Below are 21,841 nucleotides of genomic sequence, written 5' to 3'. Positions count from 1 at the left end.
CTATGGAATGGATTCCTACTGTCCCCCGTCGGCTGAAGACACCTCTGATGCTGCTACAGGACCGCTGCTGCTGTTCCTTGATGACACTGCTACCCTGCAGGTAAGTGCCAAACCGGGTAATCGGGTACCCGGCCGGGTAGAACAATTGATTTTGGCCGGGTACCTGTTACCCTTTTTTTTTTTTTTAATGCTACTCGGTACAACACTACTGTACATATTTCTTCAGGAGCTGATGCTAGTGCACCTGAAGCTTTGCGCATACTAAGTATGTGTTTTGGCTGTGTAGCTCGTCTAACAAGATTTCCTAATTTACCTGCCTTGTTACCGTACTTATAAAGGTTAAGATCTCTAAATTGGAGCTTTTTTGTTCCTTTCTGTGTAGCCATATTTCACATACATACTTTACTTCCATGTATTTGTCCCTGTTTTCTAGGGTGGGATTTTGTTTGAAGTGACAGAACGCCCTGTTCAGTTCCTTGCTAGATTTAATGTGTTCTGCTTCTGTTTCTTTCCTGCATTTGCACATGTATGCTAGAACCTTGCCTCGTTACTGCTTTAGCGGTTTCCCAATACATATGTATAGCAGGAAACTCCTGAGGGGAGCAATGCATATGTAACTCTGACTTCTACGACACTCCGCTGGGTTTGTTCCACAGTGTCTGAAAAAGTCCGTAGATGAAAAGAGTTAGCCGACTGAAGTGGGGAGGGTTTATCCAAGTACCCCTATATTGGTAAATGGCCCAGCTGTCCAGCCAGCTCAGACAAAATGTCGCCAGGTAAGGGGGCTTGGTCTGGTATGCTAAGCGGCAAAGGTGCGAGGTTTGCACGCCCTTGGCAAACTAAGAAGCCCCTCTGCCAGGTTTGCCAAGTATGGGCAACTCTGGGATAGGTGTTTTTCTGTGACATTTTAATGGTTTTTTCTGTAGGGCCTTCTATATTAGCCTCATTTTCAATGACTTCTTTGGTTACGGAGACCTGGTCTTTTTTCCAGTTCCGCTGTTTATTCTCCTCATAATCTTTTTTATCACGAGCAAATTTTACTTGTTTATTCAGTTTTGTTTCTCTATCTAATTTTTCCACTCTTAAAATGACTTTATCTTCTAGCTCTTTATATTCTTTTAATTCCATAAAAGGTTCTAAATTTTCCTTAATTTTGTTAATCTCACCATCAATAATGTCCAAAGTGATAGCCCTTTGTTTAATTACCAATTGGATGAGACTAACAGAGCATAGGTCTAGAATAAAATTCCATTCCTCCATAAAACTTTCATTATCTTGATCTATTGTTGGGACTTTAAAACACGCAATCCTCGAGGGATTCTTCTGCATTCTAAATATTTTTTCAGAGCATAAGAATCCCAAGTTTCTTTTACCTCCTTGTTTAATAGTTTCTCTAGTTTAGAGAACTGGGTTTCCAAATTCTCTATTTCCAGATCCATACAGTCTGGTGTCTCGTCAAAAACCCCTTCAAAGTTAAGACCTCTAAGAGCCCTATTAGTGAAAAGTGCCATTTTAAAGTGATGTAGTGATAGGTGGGGTCAGCTGCTATAAGTGTGAGATGGCTTATATAGTGTTAACAAAAATACTAAACTAGCGCTAGACCAAGTGTATAAATGTGCAGTGCATAAATACGTGTGCTTAAGCTGCCTGGTGATTCTACGAAGGGTACAATCTCAAATGAACCCTAAAACAATATAGTGATACAAATGTGGAATTTCAATACCTGGCGCATACAGTGATGAATTGTGATTACAATACAATATAAAATAAAGGATATATATGACAATGGAGTGAAATCCTTTTCCAATGTCTATTAGTAGGATGGACTCTGTCCTCAAATTGGGTTGAATAAAGTCTCTTATGCAGCAAGTTGTAGTCCTATGATATGAGACAAAAAACAGAGACACCACATTGCGCAGTATTGACTTTACAGAAATGACGTCCTCCCTTATATGACTCTAAGTGAAATGCCCAGTTACTAGATTTAGAGTGGGTCGCATGCAGTTGAGAGAATCTGTATCTGTGTTTCTTCTGGTCCAGACGTTCACAGGTTAACACGAACCCCACGTGGTATTTCTGTCTCTCCTGGATCCTGGAAGAAACTCTGTCTCTGGAAAGTGTTTTCTCCTTCTGTACTGGTCTCCTGTATATATTTCCAGCAAGGGGTATATAAAAGACAAAGGATTGCGCGACAGAGCAGGCAGGGGCAGAGGTGCACTGGGAGTCGCGGGACGGTGAGCTGGCTGGCTGATTTCTACCTACACTTATTCAGTGTGACATGCCCGATTTTATTTGTAACATTGTGAGTGCATTTTTTACTTAGATTAAATTGTTTTATATCTTGGTTGATCTGCGCTATGCAAGTTTTTCCTCTCTCCTTACCTGGGATATACGCTCCTGAGAACCTGAGCCACCTTGATGATTCCTACATTGACATCCACCACTGATTGTCCACACTGCTGTTTTTATTCTTACATCTTCTAAGTAGCTACTCTACAGGAGCCAAGATTTTGGAAGCTCATTTGTCATTGCCCATTCATACTGCACTTCGAAGGTCCTCTATTATACTGTAAATATTGTAGGAAACCAGTTTTATGTAAGATATCAGTTTGACATTTAGGCTTAAAATTGAGCTGAACAGTGCAACAATAATACAAAAAAACTTCAGTAGGGTCTCAGAGCAGAGGTAAAACCAGAGCAGAAGCTCTTTGCAGCAATCATGCCTGTTATCCAAATTAAAATAGAACGATGTCAAGCACACGCCAAATAATCAGTAATGCAAAATATGATATATAGTCTTTCAAGGCCCCAACATATTTGGGACAAGGTGAATTATTATTTAAAGACAAATGTTTTGGCTCTTATGAGTACCTTTTTTGTAACAGAACTGGAATTTTTGTCATAAATTTCACTTTGTCACTTTTGAATTCCCATCCCCACAAAAAATGTTTATTGCCCTAATCATAAACCTGTTCTAAACTATGCTAGAAGTACATAAACAGCCGACCGTCTGTTTTAAAACTCCTATGCAAGATTCTGATTTGCCCAATGGCACCATTGACACGCTAGAAAGTGTCACTCATGCTTAATTTTTAGTAGTTGTATAGCAAGAAAAGGGGTTATACGATCACTGTCAAATATTGAATCGATGGAAGTCTCTAATAATGGATGCTCTGGCTGTGGGGGAATTTCTCTTAAACTGTCACAGGCAACAATGGTAGAAAAGTAAAAAAAAAGATCCAGTATGCCATAGACAACTGGGTTCTAGTGTATTGTAGTAATTGACACCAAGGATATTGCATTCCTTTAAGGGTCTAAGGGACTTATGTCCTATTCACCATTTTGGGGCCTATAGAAGCAGTAATATGGGTTCAGTGGCTGCCAGTCAGTGGACATGAATGCTTTGGGCTCATTTGGCCCCTGCAGTTTTATGATTACAATACTGTATACTATAGATGTATTGGCCTTTTGTTTATTTTATTTATCTGGTCATTGGAACAATGCTCCTGTTAAATAGAGCTGTTTTATTTGCGCTTTATAGACTACATCTTTGGCAGGCAGGATTATTATGATTCTGTAGATCAGCATAATGGCAGCACCCAGTCTAGCAAAGGTATTATAGTTTTTTTTAGTTTTTTTTTTAAATTTGCGGTTTGCTTGAATACATTATTGTCTTCATGTCATGTTTGTCATCTTTCCAAATTTAGACCAAGACTACTTGGCATTGTCAAAAACATATATTTTTGAATTGGCTTTGTAACCAACCCAATGCTCATCAGTATGGATTTGTTTTATTCCACAGGTTCAGCATTGTGCACATGCTGTTCTATTAAGGGCATGTTTAACATCTTCAGAGCCTGGTATTACAACAGAGTTGAGGGTAAAAACATGAATGGTCCTTGTTTTAAAGCACTTCAACTGAAGGAATAAATGTTTTTATGATTGGTCAAATTGTGCACTGCATCAGGTATTTCTGCTATATCTAAAATAAAATCCTTTAATTTTTTGCAAAACGATATACAATTATAATACAGGATTGAGTTGCAAACTCATTTTTTGCATGTGCCTCATCTTGTATTGGGCTACTCATCAGCCATACCATCTATTTTCCATTGCTAATTGCAAAAACTGCATGCAACGAGTAAGGTGAGGAGCAATATACTGAAGCTTCTCCCCTATGCGATTTGTTATCCGATCCACCTCCCAGTGGTGTGTGGTTAAAATCTTTAATTGCACCAGTCAGACGATAAACAAAACCCTATTTAAATGTACCATGCATGTAGGAAGGCGGATCCCTGTGTTGAGGTGTCAAATTATACTTCGGTGTAATCACTATTGAATTTTAAAATCCAAGTCTGAAAAGTTGCAACTGCCTAGTGGTTTGGAAGCTAGATGGAGTAATGCAGTCCTTGAATGAAACGTAGTTGGCAATTTAGAACTGTGCTTGATCAGTCCCTCAACAATTATAGATTCATAAGGAGCCCTATTTCTGAAACACTGCAGTTAATTTCGGCAGTGATCTAGTTTGTTGCTTAGAGGGAGACGTGTTGCACAAGTGTCTTGCTGGCCCTACTTTCAGTGACATGGTTTTAAAAAAAAAGAAAACAACTTTAAGACCTTTCTATTTTAAGTTGTTTACTTAAGCTCTTGAGTGCCAGAGGGACCTGCAATGCATTGTGCAGTGTTGCAGGCCCCAAGGCAGTGAAGGTGCTAGGGTAATATATTTGAGGGGTGAGAAAAATAACCCTTGGGAAGTTCATAATACACTATGTATGATGAACATCTTTGCTCTTCTATCCTCACACGGTTCTGCTAGCAGAGCATTGCCCTGCATCATATAATTTCATTATGCCTGCCCCCTCTCATTCACAGAAATCAGTATTTTACACTTTCAAATCGCAGTTTGGAGGGAATCGGTTGCTGTAATTATTGACTAGATGCTTTTTTACTGTTCTCTAAATATTTATATTAAATACGTATGCATCCATTCTGTACAACTTTCAGGAATAGAGCGATCATGAGCTGAAGCTTTAAAGCTTAAAGTGACCTGCGATTGCAAATACAAAGTATACAGCTCACTAAAGTAATAGTGTTATGTTTAAGTGGATGTGCCCGTAAACGCCTAGTGTGACGTTGGGTGCAGTTAATGAGCTGATATTAATGGATTAACAAAAAAATTGGAGAGCAGAAGCATATTGGTGCCTCCGCTATCCAACTAGTAGATCATTTTTCAAATGCACTCCTGGGCGGTTAATACTTAACGTTTAATACATTTCTTGCTAAAATAAATTCTACATACAGAGTAATTATTATATACACACAATGTACTTATAAAGGAAGGGTGGTGGGGAGGTAGGGTTGGGCTTGGGGTATATAGCGCAATTACAATTAACCTAGATAAATTCAAGGAAAAATGGGCTAATTAACACCTGGGGTTGCCTATTATTATAGAACATAGGATCTCTAAATTACCACCACTAGCAAGACTATAGTGCCTATATTGACATATATGTGTTGTGCGGCATCAAGCGTAGCATACCGATCAAGCCAACCTGTAATTGTAGAATGTAGCACCAAACAGTGTTATAGCTAGATTAATATACTGCTATTCTTAACAGATGAAACATAATATTAGCACTGTAGGTACAACACAATCCCAGGTTGGTGGTACGTGGATTGATTCTACGCCTGATGACGATAACATACACAGCACATGAATCAATAACAAATATAGCTAATAAAAAATGTAGTTGCACAAGATCAGCTGCGACTAAACACTCTGCTGAAATGAATAAAAGCAGCACTAAGTTAAACTGTGGTATATGGACATGCGGTCTAAATCTTATAGTGCTTATGAAACAATGTCTTCTATATAGCAATCTGCGTCATACAATGTTATGACCTGCTGGACTGCTTCCAGTTTGGACCGCGTTCGAATGCTTCAGCCAATTGAGAATATACTTTCTAAGTGCTGACCCAGAAGTAGAGAAGTTGTCTCTGGCCATCTTGTTCTTCAACATTGCTTGACTTGGGTTTTTTGTCTATAGTTAGGGCCAGATGTTGGTCTGACTGTATTGTAGGGTGCAGAACTCTGCTACTTATTTGCAAACCCAGGGTATCTGTACATTCTCGTTTACATACTGTTTCCTTTTTCAGTAATTGATGTAACCATTCAAGCAGCTACAGAGGATTTGTTTTTTGAGGGTGGTGGGTGGGGGGGGGGGGGGGTCAGGGGAGGGGTGTTGGTGTTGCAATTAAGGCATTTTCAGCAATGGCATTTGTTGTGAAGGTTTTTAATGTATGCTAGCTGCCAACAAACCCCCATGGATTTCCAAGAATGGTCTCCAATTGTCTCCAAATTTGACTGTTAGATACTGGAAAACTGGAAATGTTAGATACTGGAAAACAGCAATGTACTTTAGTATCAAAAATGGAACATTCTCACTGTGGTGATGTAACCCTTCCTGTCTCTTAGGGAGTTTAAATTTGTGTATTGGCTACTCGGGAGACATTAACTTCAGGGTGCAGTCTGTGCACCAGGAACTTTATTCATTCAAACAGTAGCTTTATTATCTTTTAGGCAGTCTCACATCATTATATGCAGTGTCTTGTATATGCAATTGTGTACTTTTGGCTATACTGTTTGCATAACTTTCCTAGCTACCCCGCTAGAAAGGTGCTGAGGCTTTATGGTTTACAGTACGTTACCTAGTCGCTCTGCTCTATAGTGCTGGTAGTGCTCCTTGTCTGCTAGGCCCTAGCGGACCTGGTAATACTACCTCAGCTTCCCCTTCTTGAGGCGGGCTGCCACCATGTGGCCTTCTGGATGATGGCGAGCTATGAACCCTCCAGTGGGCTGGTCCATCTATGCTTAGGAACTGTATGCTTGGGCAGACCCCTCGGGGCTGTCTCTGTGAACCTTGAGTAGTATGGGATCATCACCAGCAACTGAGCTCCAGATTAGAACTAACACTACCTTAACCCCTGTCACTAGTTTTAAATACCTGGGCATATGGTTTGACTTTCACTTAACATTCGGGATGCACATTGATACCCTGACAACCAAGACCTATGCCAAACTAGGGGTACTTTACAGGAACAAATCCTCCCTAAGTCTGCTGGTCAGAAAGGGTATCGCACAGCAGATCCTAATGCCAATTATTGACTATGGAGACATAGTATATGGCTTGGCACCTCAAATCCACCTTAGCAAACTTAACACCCTCTACAATTCAATTTGTTGTTTTGTTCTCCAATGCAACACACATCACTGTGAAATGCTCAAAGAACTAGATTGGTCATCACTCGAGTCTAGGTACAAAGTTCATCTTTCCTGTCTTTCCTTTAAATTCTTTATGGGCAAGCTACCCATCTATCTGAACAAGCTCCTCACCCCTACCACATGCAGCACCTATCACCTGAGATCAGACTCCAAAAGACTGTTCATGGTCCCAAGGCTCAACAAAGTATCCGGCCGTTCCTCCTTCTCTTACCGTGCACCCCAAAACTGGAACAACCTACCGGAGACTCTCACATCAATCACCAGCTTAAGGTCTTTAAAATCTAAGGCTCTCACATTTTAATCTGGTCTGTAACTGTTTCATACGCCCATAATATATCTTTTCTTTAACTGTGCATGCAATGTCTTGTATATAATGTATACCTGTTCATTTATGTAACTGTATTTGTAACCATGTATTTTGTCTTAACTCTCTGCCCAGGACCTACTTGAAAACGAGAGGTAACTCTCAATGTATTACTTCCTGGTAAAATATTTTATAAATAAATAATTAAATCCTCTCTGTGGGATGCTATCCAACAGGGTACTCTCCCTAACTAGAAAGCAATGAAAGTGGGTCCATACCCCATCCTAAACTTAGGAACGTATATAGATAGTGAGATCCCTATTCAACTCCTCCTGGGATCTGAGTTCCATAAATTTCCCTCTTACTATTTATATTCGTCTCACTGTCTCCAGGCTGAAGTGGGCGGGGCTTAACTTCTTAGTCACCACAGCACTGTTTGATGGGGACGGGGTGTTACTGTGAGCACAGTTAACTCCTTAAGGCTCTAGTAATCCCAAAGCGGGATAGAGTAATAATTTTTAAACTATTACAAAATATTAGCAGCATTTTTGTTAGGGATATTCCTTTAATGACTATAAAAGGCAGACTCTAGACAACCAGAAATGATTTCCTTTGATAAATATAATATTGCGCAAAAATAGGCATATCAGAATATGAATGTATAGACAAGCATTTTGGTTGCCAAAATGGCCTCATCTCTACAGCACAGTGACTTTATATCTCTGAGAAACCTGCACATACATCTGAGCATGACATGTTGCTATATGATTATCCGTATTGGGTGTTGACTAATATTTTTATTTTTTAAACCGTTTTCTGTTTGGCTTAACTTTTGGTAATTTGTGCTGTTTTTGTGCATTTCTTCTAATACTAATTGAGGTGGTGCAACTAGTGTTTAATATCTTGCGTTTGCAGAGGCTCTTTGAAATTTTGGTTAACACACTTCAACCTATTACATATAAAGTTATTTTGAATGTCAATTCTGTAGCTGAGCTGTGCTATGAAATGTTATTGTATAATGAGAAATTATAGAATGATGGTACAGGCACATCTGTGGACCAGCCTCTAATATTTTTAAATATTTAAAAGCTGTTTTTAAAGTTGGAAAATGCTTATGAAAGTAACTGGTATTTTCCATTAAAAACAAAATGAATCTATCTGGAACATTTCCCAAATGTTCAGTTTCAACATTCCATTTACAGGTAATACTGGATTCAGCAGACATGAGTGCAATATCGGAAAAGAATGGATGTACCGTACACACCCAAACATGGTTACAATCTTGTTGATGGGTCAATCGATAGTTGGCTGGACTGAAACTGCCTCCATAGGCATCAGCACATTTTATTTAAGGGCTTCAGTTTGGTTTCTCAATTGTCATTGGCATGTTAACGGATTCAATACCTTATATAATGAACCCTACTGTTGGTTATTCATCCAGGAAGCAATAAACTGAATGTTAAATAATTTTTTTTTCCACATACAAATCCTACATGGTAAAATGAATGGTAATATGTTCTCACTATCCACCTGTAATCAGCAACACAAAAACATGTTATTTTGCCAAGTTTATATCAATAGAAGTATTTTACCCATCCAGTAAGACCTCAAACATATTTTTTCCCCACAGGGAAGAAACCCTTTTTTCTTGGAACCAGCTATGATTATCGCAATAACTGATGGAAGTAAATTAACTACTACCAGTGGAATACAGGATGAAGTAAGATAATATTCTTCTCATAATCCGTGCCCTCCCTTTATCACTAACAAAATACCCTGAAGATATAAATATATATTTTATTTTTAAATATATTTACTTTGTGTCAATGTCTGTATTTTAATATTGGCCACAGGTGCAACTTGTTTGCATACTTAAAGTAACTGTAAATACTCTAAACAGATCAAAATGCTTTTTTTAGAATTCAACTGCTACCAAACCTTGACAATGCAGTGCCGTGGCTAATTAAACACAAAATAAACTACATCAAGTCATAACATTTGTCTTGTAGGCTGAACAGGCCACCGGTCTCGCCCTTCAAGGGCTGCAGGTTGCCCACCACTACTGTTATTTGACTTCAGTGAACACCATGTAAATATCAATTGTCTCTTTTTTTTTTTTGTAAGACACGGACTAAAGAATTTTATGACCCACTCTATTACATACCTTTTTTTTATATTGTTTTATACTGTTTATTAATGTTTAAATATTCATATTTAGACTTCACAGTGGAGTGTAATTGTGACAGACTAGAGCTGGGAAGGTAGTTGAGCCTTTGCATCCAGCTTTGGACTGTAATGTTGCAAATATGCCTCAACCTTTTCAATGCTTAGTGAGTTTGTACCCCCTGAGTGCTGAAGACATATGGATTATTTGGTGTTAGTAATGTTAAAGCCACAGTAGCTATAACCTTAATGTAAACTAAGACATGTAATCTACAGGTTATGCGGGGTGTTACAGCATATATAATTCTATCCATGGTTTACTTTTATTTTAACTCTTACTACAAGCATTGCAGTCCAAATGCTAATGTAATTAAGACAATCTTTGCTTTTCTCACTTCCCCAAATGATGGACCACGCTACCCAACTTTAAAGCTATGGAGTATCTAAGATTATTTGTAAATACATAACTGTTTCAGTAGCACAGAACTGGAAACCGTGACTAACACTACAAATGAAACATAACTTTCAGTATGGTGCATGGTATACAAATGTCTTGATATTTTTAATAGTGCATGTTTTGTAAAACTAGGATTAACTAGGATTTTATGGAAGTTGAGACTTTGTAGGACTTTCACAAAAGTCACCAGCCATATTAAAAGTTCATAGTGAGAATGCTATACCCCAGAGACACTGAGAATTTTTTTTATAGTTGGTAAACCCCTAACAAAGACTGAAAGATGGGACCTCGATTTTAATCTTCAGATTGATTCTGATAAACCTCTCATTGTTTCCGCTGCAGAGTTGCCACCAAATGTTGAGCTGTATAAGCTCTAGGGAAACATACACTATGGCATTTCAGGGGTATTGGAGGCCCTAGTATCTAACCATTTTAGCCATACCATAATAGAGGCTATCCCTGTATAACCTTCCAATATTTTAGATGCTCTTGGAGTTTTCTTTTTTTCTCTTATAACTATTAGTGTAATAACTCTGATAAACCAGCATGTAATAGTTTGTGTCCCTACACGTCTGCCTCTCCAATCCACCGCGCCTTGGAGTACCTGAAAGTGTTGCCATAAGATAAGTAGATATTGAAATGGTTTATTTTTGTGGTATTGCCATGTGGAAGTCATTGTTTATGGGACACATGGTGACACAGCAGCTTCTAGGCAGGCAGTGTAAACTAGATCTTGGCACCTCTGCTTCACACCACCTTCCCTGAAGGACAGTAGTACTCCCCTTTCCCTGGAGGATTGTTTTTTTGCCCCCTTAATTCCTTCCCCACCCATCTGATCAGTGGCATGTAAGAGTGCTAATGATTTTTAAAAATTTTTTTTTTTTTTTTTTAAACTTGTCATTTTAAAACGAAATACCTGTCAAATCACCTATTTTAGCCTTTATTAAGGAGAGAAAAAAAACCAGTTCATTTTATTTGATCCTATTGAACAGATATTTCATGATGCATCGTTTAATAGTTATTGTGGGAGGTTTTTGTTGCCAAACCCTTTATACTGTGTGGTGTTGATGTACAGTGGTTTCTTTATTTGTTATCCTTAAATGACCTAGCCATTGCCTAATTGTTTCTCAGCTCCATTTGCCCCTAAATTCTCCTTTACCTGGAAGTGAGCTGACAAAAGAGCCGTTTCGTTGGGATCAGAGACTTTTTGCTTTAGTGCTGCGTCTGCCTGGTGCCACATCCGTAGAGCAGGAGCAGTTAACAAGTGTTCAATTGGATGAATCGTCAGTCACTCCTATGTGTGATGTGACAGGAGGTGAGTACATTTATTTCTATCTGTGAACCACAGCTGCTTTGTTCAAATGCAAAGGGTTTTTTTTGTTTTTTTTAAATTGCTGTCGTATTGCCAATGGGGGCACTAATGCACGGAGACTCCCATTGTAGTCCATGAGTTTCTGTGCTCGAAATGTGGCTCACGACGATTGTCTAGGATTTGACACTAGGACACTGCTATTTTATAATGAATTTAGAACTACATTTTAAAAGAAATGAGACAATACACTACTATTCACCATACATTATGAACCTAAAGTGTGGAATGAAATTAACGGGCCAAGTAGCTTATTTTATAACTTTTTTTTTTTTTTTTGAAATCGCCACAGAAATTAGGTGATGACGTGTCCGTTGTGGACCTTATTCTATGTAATTATGTAGCGATTTTAAAACTGAGTAGCAAAGGTTTGCTTAGGTTGTGCAAGGAGGGTCTAACCCAGTCTAGTCGGCCATATTTAAGTCTATTTGGCTTCCATAAATATAACCAAGTTAATGGCAAAGACTTGGCTGCTTTCATTTTTTTATGGGGGGGGGTATGAGTTACAAGTTTCATTTCTCAGTGGCCTCTGAATGGAAAAGTCTGTCGTGTTTTCTTTACCCTTCTCTTGCCTCTCTGAGGACAGGGGGTCGATCTCTGCAAGCACTTGCTGAGCACAGAGACATCGTACAAAAGGGAGTAGTCAAAAGAAAATAACCGTCCAGTCTCCAGTCCCCACTCCGTGTTTACATACTAACTTAAAGTGACATTCTTTGGTATCATAACTTGATAGTCATACAGCTGTAACGCTTTAAATATACTGCTGGCATTAGTTCACCTTGACCCTAGGAGGGACGGCCCATTAAACCGCCGAAAGGTAAGGATTCAAGTGAAAAATCTTTTGTTTGCACTCAGTACCCTGTTTAATTGTATTTTAACTATTGCTTCTGTTTACTCTGAGATATCCTTGTCGAAGAGTAAGGGGCATTAATGCAGTCTCAACTTGCACTATGTAAGACACGACAGTTATTTATGCCCAAACCTTGCCCTTCCTCTGGCTAGTTAGTGTTGATCCTTTGGGTTCAGTAAAAAAAAATTGTGTGCAGATCATTGTTTTCTGTGGGCACGGGACCTTTCATCTAGTGCTGCAACTAAATACAATACACAACCTGGTTTAATTCATTAGGAACACGGATTTAAAACCCTGAGACAACTGTTCTACAGCCTACAATATAGCATAAAGGACTGTTGCAAAGGAACACTTTACTTTGGCCGGAGAATGCCACATGGGGCTGTCGAATTGCTCTGTGAATGTCAGAGAAACATCACAGCTCAGGTGCAAATTAAAGTTTTTACAGCTTGAAACCTCCAAAGACTCATACTGGGAAACAGATTGGGAATAAAGTCCAGGTCCCAAACAAGCTTGGAAACTGTTTTGAATACACAGACTAAAACACAAATCCTTAAGCTCCTTTTAAATTAACTTTAATTTAACTTCTCTCCATACCGTTATGTCAAAGCTGAGGAATATGGTTACAAATAAGAGTTGAATGATAGACTATATGTTTATTGCCCATTACAGGTCCAGTATTGCATGTCTGTTAAAGGCACTAAATAGATGCAGGGATTTCAAACTGTCATGTATTTCTGTGGGAGTTGCACAATAAAAAATTGTTAATGGCTTTTGTTTTACTCGATCGAATAATTTTGTTTTGCGATTTTTAATACAATTATTCGGAGCATGATTTAACATATGTGGGATAACTGGGTTGGATTTCTGCATAGCTAATACATGTTTCAGTTGTTCCTCAGACTACAAACACACACACAGAGCTCAGTGCTACATCTAATGGCAAAAATACACAGTGAAATATGTATGTATGTCTCTATCTCTGTATGTCTCTATCTCTGTATGTCTCTATCTCTGTATGTCTCTATCTCTGTATGTCTCTATCTCTGTATGTCTCCATCTCTGTATGTCTCCATCTCTGTATGTCTCCATCTCTGTATGTCTCCATCTCTGTATGTCTCCATCTCTGTATGTCTCCATCTCTGTATGTCTCCATCTCTGTATGTCTCCATCTCTGTATGTCTCCATCTCTGTATGTCTCCATCTCTGTATGTCTCCATCTCTGTATGTCTCCATCTCTGTATGTCTCCATCTCTGTATGTCTCCATCTCTGTATGTCTCCATCTCTGTATGTCTCCATCTCTGTATGTCTCCATCTCTGTATGTCTCCATCTCTGTATGTCTCCATCTCTGTATGTCTCCATCTCTGTATGTCTCCATCTCTGTATGTCTCCATCTCTGTATGTCTCCATCTCTGTATGTCTCCATCTCTGTATGTCTCCATCTCTGTATGTCTCCATCTCTGTATGTCTCCATCTCTGTATGTCTCCATCTCTGTATGTCTCCATCTCTGTATGTCTCCATCTCTGTATGTCTCCATCTCTGTATGTCTCCATCTCTGTATGTCTCCATCTCTGTATGTCTCCATCTCTGTATGTCTCCATCTCTGTATGTCTCCATCTCTGTATGTCTCCATCTCTGTATGTCTCCATCTCTGTATGTCTCCATCTCTGTATGTCTCCATCTCTGTATGTCTCCATCTCTGTATGTCTCCATCTCTGTATGTCTCCATCTCTGTATGTCTCCATCTCTGTATGTCTCTATCTCTGTATGTCTCTATCTCTGTATGTCTCTATCTCTGTATGTCTCTATCTCTGTATGTCTCTATCTCTGTATGTCTCTATCTCTGTATGTCTCTATCTCTGTATGTCTCTATCTCTGTATGTCTCTATCTCTGTATGTCTCTATCTCTGTATGTCTCTTGAATAAAAGGGTCATTTAGTTTAACACTTTCGCCAAAGCATTGTAAGCCTGTGAGCCCCTCCAAGGCATGACCATAATTCACAGGTCCTAACACTGATTAAAATTCTTAATAACCTGTACAAGACTAGGAAGAATGATCATAATTGATCTGTCCTAATCAGCTGCATGGTTCTAAATCTGATTGAAATTCTTATTTGCCTGGACAATACCAGGAAGAATACTCTGTATTAGATCTGTTGCAATCGGCTGCATGCAAAGACCTGTATATATGGAAAGTGGGATGGGATGAGCTTTAAACCTGGGAGGGAGGGGCCAACCTCCCAAACAGCTGAGAACCAGCTGTGTGTTTGTTCCTCAGACAAACTACATTTTAAAAGGGTTCTACAGTTCTTAAATTTAAACTGAGATGAACCAGGGTGAATCAAACCAGTCCAATAAAACAACTTTAAAAAAAATACCAAAAATGGTGATTGCATTAAAATGCCTAACATGTATATCTATGTAGGGTGCAGCATTGGTAGCAGCTTTGTTTAGCACTTTAAACTTGAGTGTAGAAAAACACCTTAAAAGGGGTCCTGTGTGGTCCTGAACCAATGAAGAGAATTTTGCAGGCATACCTGCCAACATTGTACATATTTGGAATCAGTGTAGTTTCTCTATTTATGCTGGATGGATGCACTTCCAAGCAATTCCTACAAAAATCCCCTAATTGATCCTGTTTTCTATATAAAAATGCTTGCTTAATAGTTGCACTTGGAGGGTATTCTGAGGATGAGTAACAAATCTATTCACTTGGGATTTTCCTGTGTAATGTCACAAATCAGACCGCTACCTATTTCCTCAGAGAAAATATGATTTAATGAGTTGGTTTCTTCACTAAACCTGGTGTTTGCAAGTGTCATCCTGCCCTTGCTTTGTCTGATGTTGAGAAAAAGCAAACATTTTACTTTTGTGCTGAGCACCTGGTTTCTACCAGCTTTCTCTTTGACTAAATCCATAATGTTCAATCACAGCACAGCTGTAATTATTTCTAACATGATATCTCACAATGTCTCAGATCCTGCATGCAGAGAAAAAACAAGCTCATGCTGGTATTGTTTCCTAGATACTGGTAGTCTGTTTTAGTTCGTTATTTTCTGCCATATGCACTCACAGATTAAACAAACTTCTAAGCAATATACAGTTTAAATGTCAAAGGCAAAGAATGGTGGCTCCGTTCCATGTAGTAAAGGAAGGAGAGGGAGTAGGTGGTATGATATAACTTTTTTATTGGACAAACAAGTAGTTGATTCAAGCTTTCGAACCTTTCCCCTACCCAATAAAGGACCCTGAGAGGTTCAAAAGCTCCAATAACTGGTATCCTGCCTACTCTCCTTTTGTTACTATAATGTAAACAAAATCTAATTTTATAAGCAATTACTTGCAGCTGCAACACACTTTGTATGCAAGAATCAAATTCTGGTTCAGTTCAATTGGGGTGGCAAAATAGTCCTAAAAATGATCACAGTAGAAATATGTAACCATAGATAATAATCCCAATAGGATTCTCTCAAGATCAAGTGGACTTTTGAAATACTTGTCCACTGGGAAAATGGAACATTTTAAGTCCAAAGTGATAATGCTGATTTTCTTCTGTATCAAGTTCACCTAATTCTAGTCCTAGGACCAAAATGACCAATGGCAGTGACATGTTGGGAAAATGCATTTACCAAGAATGAATGCCTCACTTATAAATACAAAGTCTGATTATTTTTGTTTTTAATGTTTGTTTATAAACATGGTAGGTTTGAGTCTTGGAAGTGACTTTGATTTTCTTATAGCTACTCCCATTTGTATAATATATTGCCATGTGTTACAGGCGTTTACACAAACAATCTAGTCTTCCTCACTTTTACAGGCTCGAACAAAGACTGGAGGTTGAGTAAAAGGTTGACAAGCATCCCCATATTGAGATGCCACAATTAAGATAATATTGCTTAATTTCCAAAGAAACCAAACAGCCAGATGTTTGTTAAGCTTGTATTGTAATGTAAAGTGGTTTACAATGTTTATATTTTGGTCAAACTGGATTATACTTCTCAAATAATTTGACTTTACTCCACTTGGACTATTGTTATAGATGGCACTTTTGTAACTATTTTCCTTGGTTGTCTTGTGGTGGAACGTGTCTTTTTATAGGAATTTTATTGTGGAGTTCTTGAGTAGGAAAAGCTTCAAAATAGTTGTTCTCAAATTGGGAATGAGTAACTACAGTAGATGCTAACAAGAACAGTATGTAATTTTAGCTTGTTACAGTGTATCCATTATGCTATTTAGAGTTGGACTTCTAGGCCGAGATTTGAAAAACTGATGGAAACAATTATTAAAACGTGGTACCTAAAACATAAGAAGCCTGTTTACCTTCATGTTTTACTCTGATCTATTGAGGAATAGGACCCTACGTCATTTTCTAGTTACATTGAATCACTTTGGATATACACATTGCAGTTCCTTACATTGCAGATACTTACAGTACATTCAGTAGGGATTAGTAGATGCAAACTTGTAGCAGCAGCCTATAATCTTTTTCAGATTGGCTTTGAGTTTCTTAAGGTATAGAACGGTGCTGTATCTAGTCTGTCAATATTCTGTTACTTCAGGAGTCCACAGATTCAGAAAATAGCCATAGCATTCCTTCAAACTGTTTGCAAGCGACTTCTGTTAGCCATTGATAAGGATGTCAGTGGGACGAGTTGTACATGACGACCTATACAATGCTTGATACATCTTTAACACAACGTTTTGCTCCAACACGGCACAATATTTTATCCTAATCAAACCCAGCTCTATTGAAACAAATATATTTGTATGCATTTTGTTTAACGCACACGTTCACATTTTGTCACGTTGCGTTAACGGGAGCAATGTCCGCTATATCTGTACATGTAAACTGCTATCCTATTCCAATTACTACATCGATTTTAGCTTCCCAGCATTGAAGTGATTAGTAATTTAGAGACTTTTTGAAACGCCACATTCACACATTTACTTCTGGGGATGACTGCAACACATACAGCATGTCTTCACTGCAGCAAGCTTACTGTTACATGTGCAAGTAAAAGCTACATACCGCAGCACTTTCTGTACGGTAACGCTTTTTCTTTTCTTAATAGGTCGCTCATACTGTGTGTGCTCACAACGAATGCTCAACCAATGTCTGGAGTCGCTGGTGCAAAAGGTTCAAAGTGGAGTGGTAATTAACTTTGAAAAATCTGGACCAGATCCTCCCCTTGCTGAGGGTATTTAATTTTCTCTTTTACCTCCAACCCCCCTCCACCTATTAGTTGAAACTTTTTTTTTTAATGTATTTAAATTTCGCTTATGCATTTTGTGGTACCTGTTTAGTCCTTTCCAAAATGTTTGTAGTCTTCACCATTGAGACAATTCGTAAAATTCCATGTGGATTTCTGCATCTCAAGAAACCCCCACAAAGATCACGGTAAAGATGGTCTGCAGGATCAATCAAAGTCTTTTTTAAAGCTGAACTGCCTTTTTAGTTGATTTCTCAGTACTTGGGAAGCTCAGAATATTTTCTTCCCTGTACGGTTCTGTTTTGTGACACTGTACCTTCTTTGATACTGTGTGTGCCCCAAACAAATAACTCTGGATCCCAGAGCATGCAAACAATAAAATGATTCCCTGGCGCACTACCAGATATTGAACCTGACAGAAGGAGGTAGTCCCATAAATCGATTGATGATATGAATGAGATCCACAGTCCACAATGTCCCGTTATTTTAGATAGGTGACTTGTCTGAAAATACAAATGAAACGACCATTGCGCAGTACCCTATGGTCAGTGTTCCACACCCCCACCGTTGCTATCTACTTACTTAAAAATAGACAGAATTGGGCCTCAAAAGTTTTCTTTAAATCTCCTCACGGTTGGCTCCTACTGATTCCTGCTACTGGTACAAGATATTCACTTCCAGCATCAGCAACACCATAACCGATTGGGAAATGCTGAAAAGCCCTATGCGTGTCCTACAACGTGCCGTCCGCTTCACATGCAAGGATGCCGAGGGATTGCAGGAGGAGGCTGGAGTCGGCGTGTATCCCCGCTTCGTGGCCGCGACTCGGAGCGCCTAGTCCCTCCTCCGATGACGTTCCCCGCCAATCAACCTCTTCTTCCTGCACAGGGTCTGCACGTCGCTGCACGTCTTACAAGCTCCACCCTACGCGCGTTTCGTGACTGACTCTGAAGAAGTGACGCGCGTAGGGTGGAGCTTGTAAGACGTGCAGACCCTGTGCAGGAAGAAGAGGTTGATTGGCGGGGAACGTCATCGGAGGAGGGACTAGGCGCTCCGAGTCGCGGCCACGAAGCGGGGATACACGCCGACTCCAGCCTCCTCCTGCAATCCCTCGGCATCCTTGCATGTGAAGCGGACGGCACGTTGTAGGACACGCATAGGGCTTTTCAGCATTTCCCAATCGGTTATGGTGTTGCTGATGCTGGAAGTGAATATCGTGTACCAGTAGCAGGAATCAGTAGGAGCCAACCGTGAGGAGATTTAAAGAAACCTTTTGAGGCCCAATTCTGTCTATTTTTAAGTAAGTAGATAGCAACGGTGGGGGTGTGGAACACTGACCATAGGGTACTGCGCAATGGTCGTTTCATTTGTATTTTCAGACAAGTCACCTATCTAAAAGAACGGGACATTGTGGACTGTGGATCTCATTCATATCATCAATCGATTTATGGGACTACCTCCTTCTGTCAGGTTCAATATCTGGTAGTGCGCCAGGGAATCACTGTATATGTTGTAATATCTGTTCCTTTCTGGTGTATTTTTTGTGCATGTTATACAATCTTTGTGGATATGTTTGTTTATTCCTGAGGCAGCCATTCCCTAATCTACCAAAATAGGTTGTGAGGAATTATCACTAGGGTTTTCCCTATAGGGGATCCCCCTTTTTTATGTATAGAGCACCTAGTTATTTTAATTTATAAATAGGTATAGAACTTTAGGTTTGAGCGCTGATTATATGTTTTTAGTTTAAACTTTTCTCACCAAACAATAAAATGAGATGAACATCTAAATATCTTTTGAAGCAATCTTAATTAAAATAACCATTTATTTGACACTCCAGGTAAACAAACTACCATTGCAGTAGTAATACAATCATGTTACACATGATGCTATTGCTCAGATTAGACTGCATAATTTGCAGTAGCAGTGTTCTTGCCAACTTTTCCTTAAGTTACCATGGAGATGAAGTGGTCTGGGAAAACCATTATTTACACATCTCAAACTTTAAACACTGATTTTAGAAGATAGAAGACTTAAAATACAGGTTATGATAACTAATTCCAAGGATAAACTGCTTCTCCCCCAGCTACCTGTAGGAATGTAACTCACTTGTGCTTCATTGCATGCAGTCTTCACACCCACAGTAATGTGGGGCTGGAAGGGATCCAGGATACACTCACCACTGAAAGACAGACCCTTTCTCTTAGATTCTACCTTCCCTGCAAAGCATTCTTTAAGTTACTCCATTCAGTTTTAGAGGTGGCGAGTTAAAAAATGGGGAAGAACTGGTGAAATACAATAATTTGGAGTGAATCTGCTTTACTTTTTTTAAACCAATTTTAACTTTGCCTCTTGGAAGTAGAGCCGTAAGCAGAAGTCAGGCACTCCAAGCTTTCAGATGCTGCTTTCCGGCTGGCATACAAAAATGTGACTTCAAAATATCGCCCTGGGAAGAGTTAAAGCTGCATTCCTTGCACATTTTGGTCGAATCTGTTTTGAGCAATGTTTTTTCTGCCTCATGCCAGTAGTCGGTCCAAGGAGATGCTGTTTAGGATTTTGCCAGTTAGGGGGATGCATTTTAAGGTCCTTGTATTATAGAGGACTTAAATCCGAGGTAAGGAAAGTGCAGAGTTGTGATCTATGTTTTTAGGACTTGAAAGATGCCTTAATGCTGGCTTTTCTTGTAACCATTTATTTTTTTCTTTTATGTATTAGATGGGCTTGCAGATACAATACGACCAGTTGGGTCCCAGCCTTGGCACAACTGTCGCAAACTCATCTATGTTAGACCTAATCCTAAAACTGGTGTTCCTTTAGGTCACTGGCCTATTCCAGAATCTTTTTGGCCAGATCAGAATTCTCCAACACTGGTAAGTACCTGCAGTGGATGGAGTGTATCGGATTCATTGTACAGATCTCATTGCATTTGTTATTTATTTTTTGTTTGTGTAATTGGAACTGGGGGGGATGTTGTGTAGGTGCTGAAACATGCTTTTTTCAGTACTTGGATCCCCCTGGTTAAAGAGCTACTTGGTGTAAATACTGGGTTTAACGTTCCCTCCATCGGTTGCAGCATGCTAGTGATTTCTGGGGGCCATGTTTACTACATGAGGAGCACCAGCACTTTCACATAGTTACCAGTATCTTGGGATCTGTGTGGTACCAGGCACTACAAATGGCACCTTCAGTACCAGTGGTCCCTTTTGGTTCTTATCATTCTAAAATAAATTCCAATTTTTTTTTTTTTTTTTTTTAAACTGTTATGGCTTAACGATGAAGACTTAATTTAACAGGTAACTGGGTGGTTGTCATGTTTTTATGTTGCTCGCAAAAGCTTTTATTTTTAGCTGAAGCTACATGTGTTGATATTAACACCAGGGTTTAAATCTTAATTTTTTTTTCTTAATTTACTTTGCAAGCACTTTATTCTTTGTAAAGTGATCCTCATTTTCAATATAACTTTCACATTTTCTTCTAATCGGTGCATTACTACTTAGAGCTAAAAGAAAAAAATGGTGCGCTCTAAAACTGTAACTAACAAAAACAAATAGGCAATATTAGTAAAATATGCTATTAACGTGGAGGATGCAGCTAATAAAATTGCTGACTCGGGGCATGAAGAATAGACAAGAGTATAGAAAAAAAAACTACCAGCACAAACACGTTCTATAGATTGTAAATATAAAAATGTATATCAATAAGATAAAAAGCACATTGATTAGTGCCACAACGTTTAACACTATATGAAAGATGCTAGAAGCACTAGATCGATACAGATTTACCAGAAATTCCTTGAAGATGAATGTAATAGCCAATTGAAAGGCAACTTTGTTAGTCCACACTGAGGGAAAAAGGCAGCACCAATAGGGAGTGCACCCACTCGGCTCATCGGTATAGACGGCTCACGTTCCAGAAGTAAAAGGTAAGGTCAGCTCCCGATTTCACTCCTCATCACTGCTGGTATACATCCGTTCCACGTCTGGCCCGGATCAACGCCGGTTAGGGGATGCACCTGCTTCAGTGATCACGTGACACCATAAAGGTGACTGAAGATTCAAACAGCTAGCCTGGAACTGCAACTTGTAGAAGTTTAACACAGCTGAGCCTCGTCTTCTAAGTGGTTAAGGCAATTGATATAAAGGAAGCCACATAGCGATTTAGTGCCCAAGTATAGAAACTGAAGAATAAAAATGGCACACAATC

General features: G+C 39.1%; 1 protein-coding gene across 7 annotated transcripts in view; it reads left to right on the top strand.

Moving 5' to 3' along the window:
- Positions 1-21,841, top strand: part of INTS6 (integrator complex subunit 6) — a 64,098-nt gene that overhangs the window by 17,784 nt on the left and 24,473 nt on the right. For 3 of the 7 annotated variants that reach the window (XM_075591991.1, XM_075591990.1, XM_075591992.1), the window contains 4 exons: positions 9,217-9,306; positions 11,338-11,521; positions 17,501-17,626; positions 20,354-20,508. In XM_075591991.1, coding sequence (XP_075448106.1) covers positions 9,217-9,306; positions 11,338-11,521; positions 17,501-17,626; positions 20,354-20,508 — 555 coding nt within the window. Of the gene's footprint in view, positions 1-9,216; positions 9,307-9,595; positions 9,676-11,337; positions 11,522-17,500; positions 17,627-20,353; positions 20,509-21,841 lie in introns of those variants that run through there. The other 4 variants (XM_075591993.1, XM_075591994.1, XR_012799990.1 and 1 more) reach the window with 4 other exon arrangements.

This window comes from Ascaphus truei, chromosome 3 (genome assembly GCF_040206685.1).
Source record: "Ascaphus truei isolate aAscTru1 chromosome 3, aAscTru1.hap1, whole genome shotgun sequence".
NCBI classification, from domain to species: Eukaryota; Metazoa; Chordata; class Amphibia; order Anura; family Ascaphidae; genus Ascaphus; species Ascaphus truei.
Note: the sequence above shows the minus strand (reverse complement) of the source record. Positions and strands in the feature narration are given on the sequence as shown.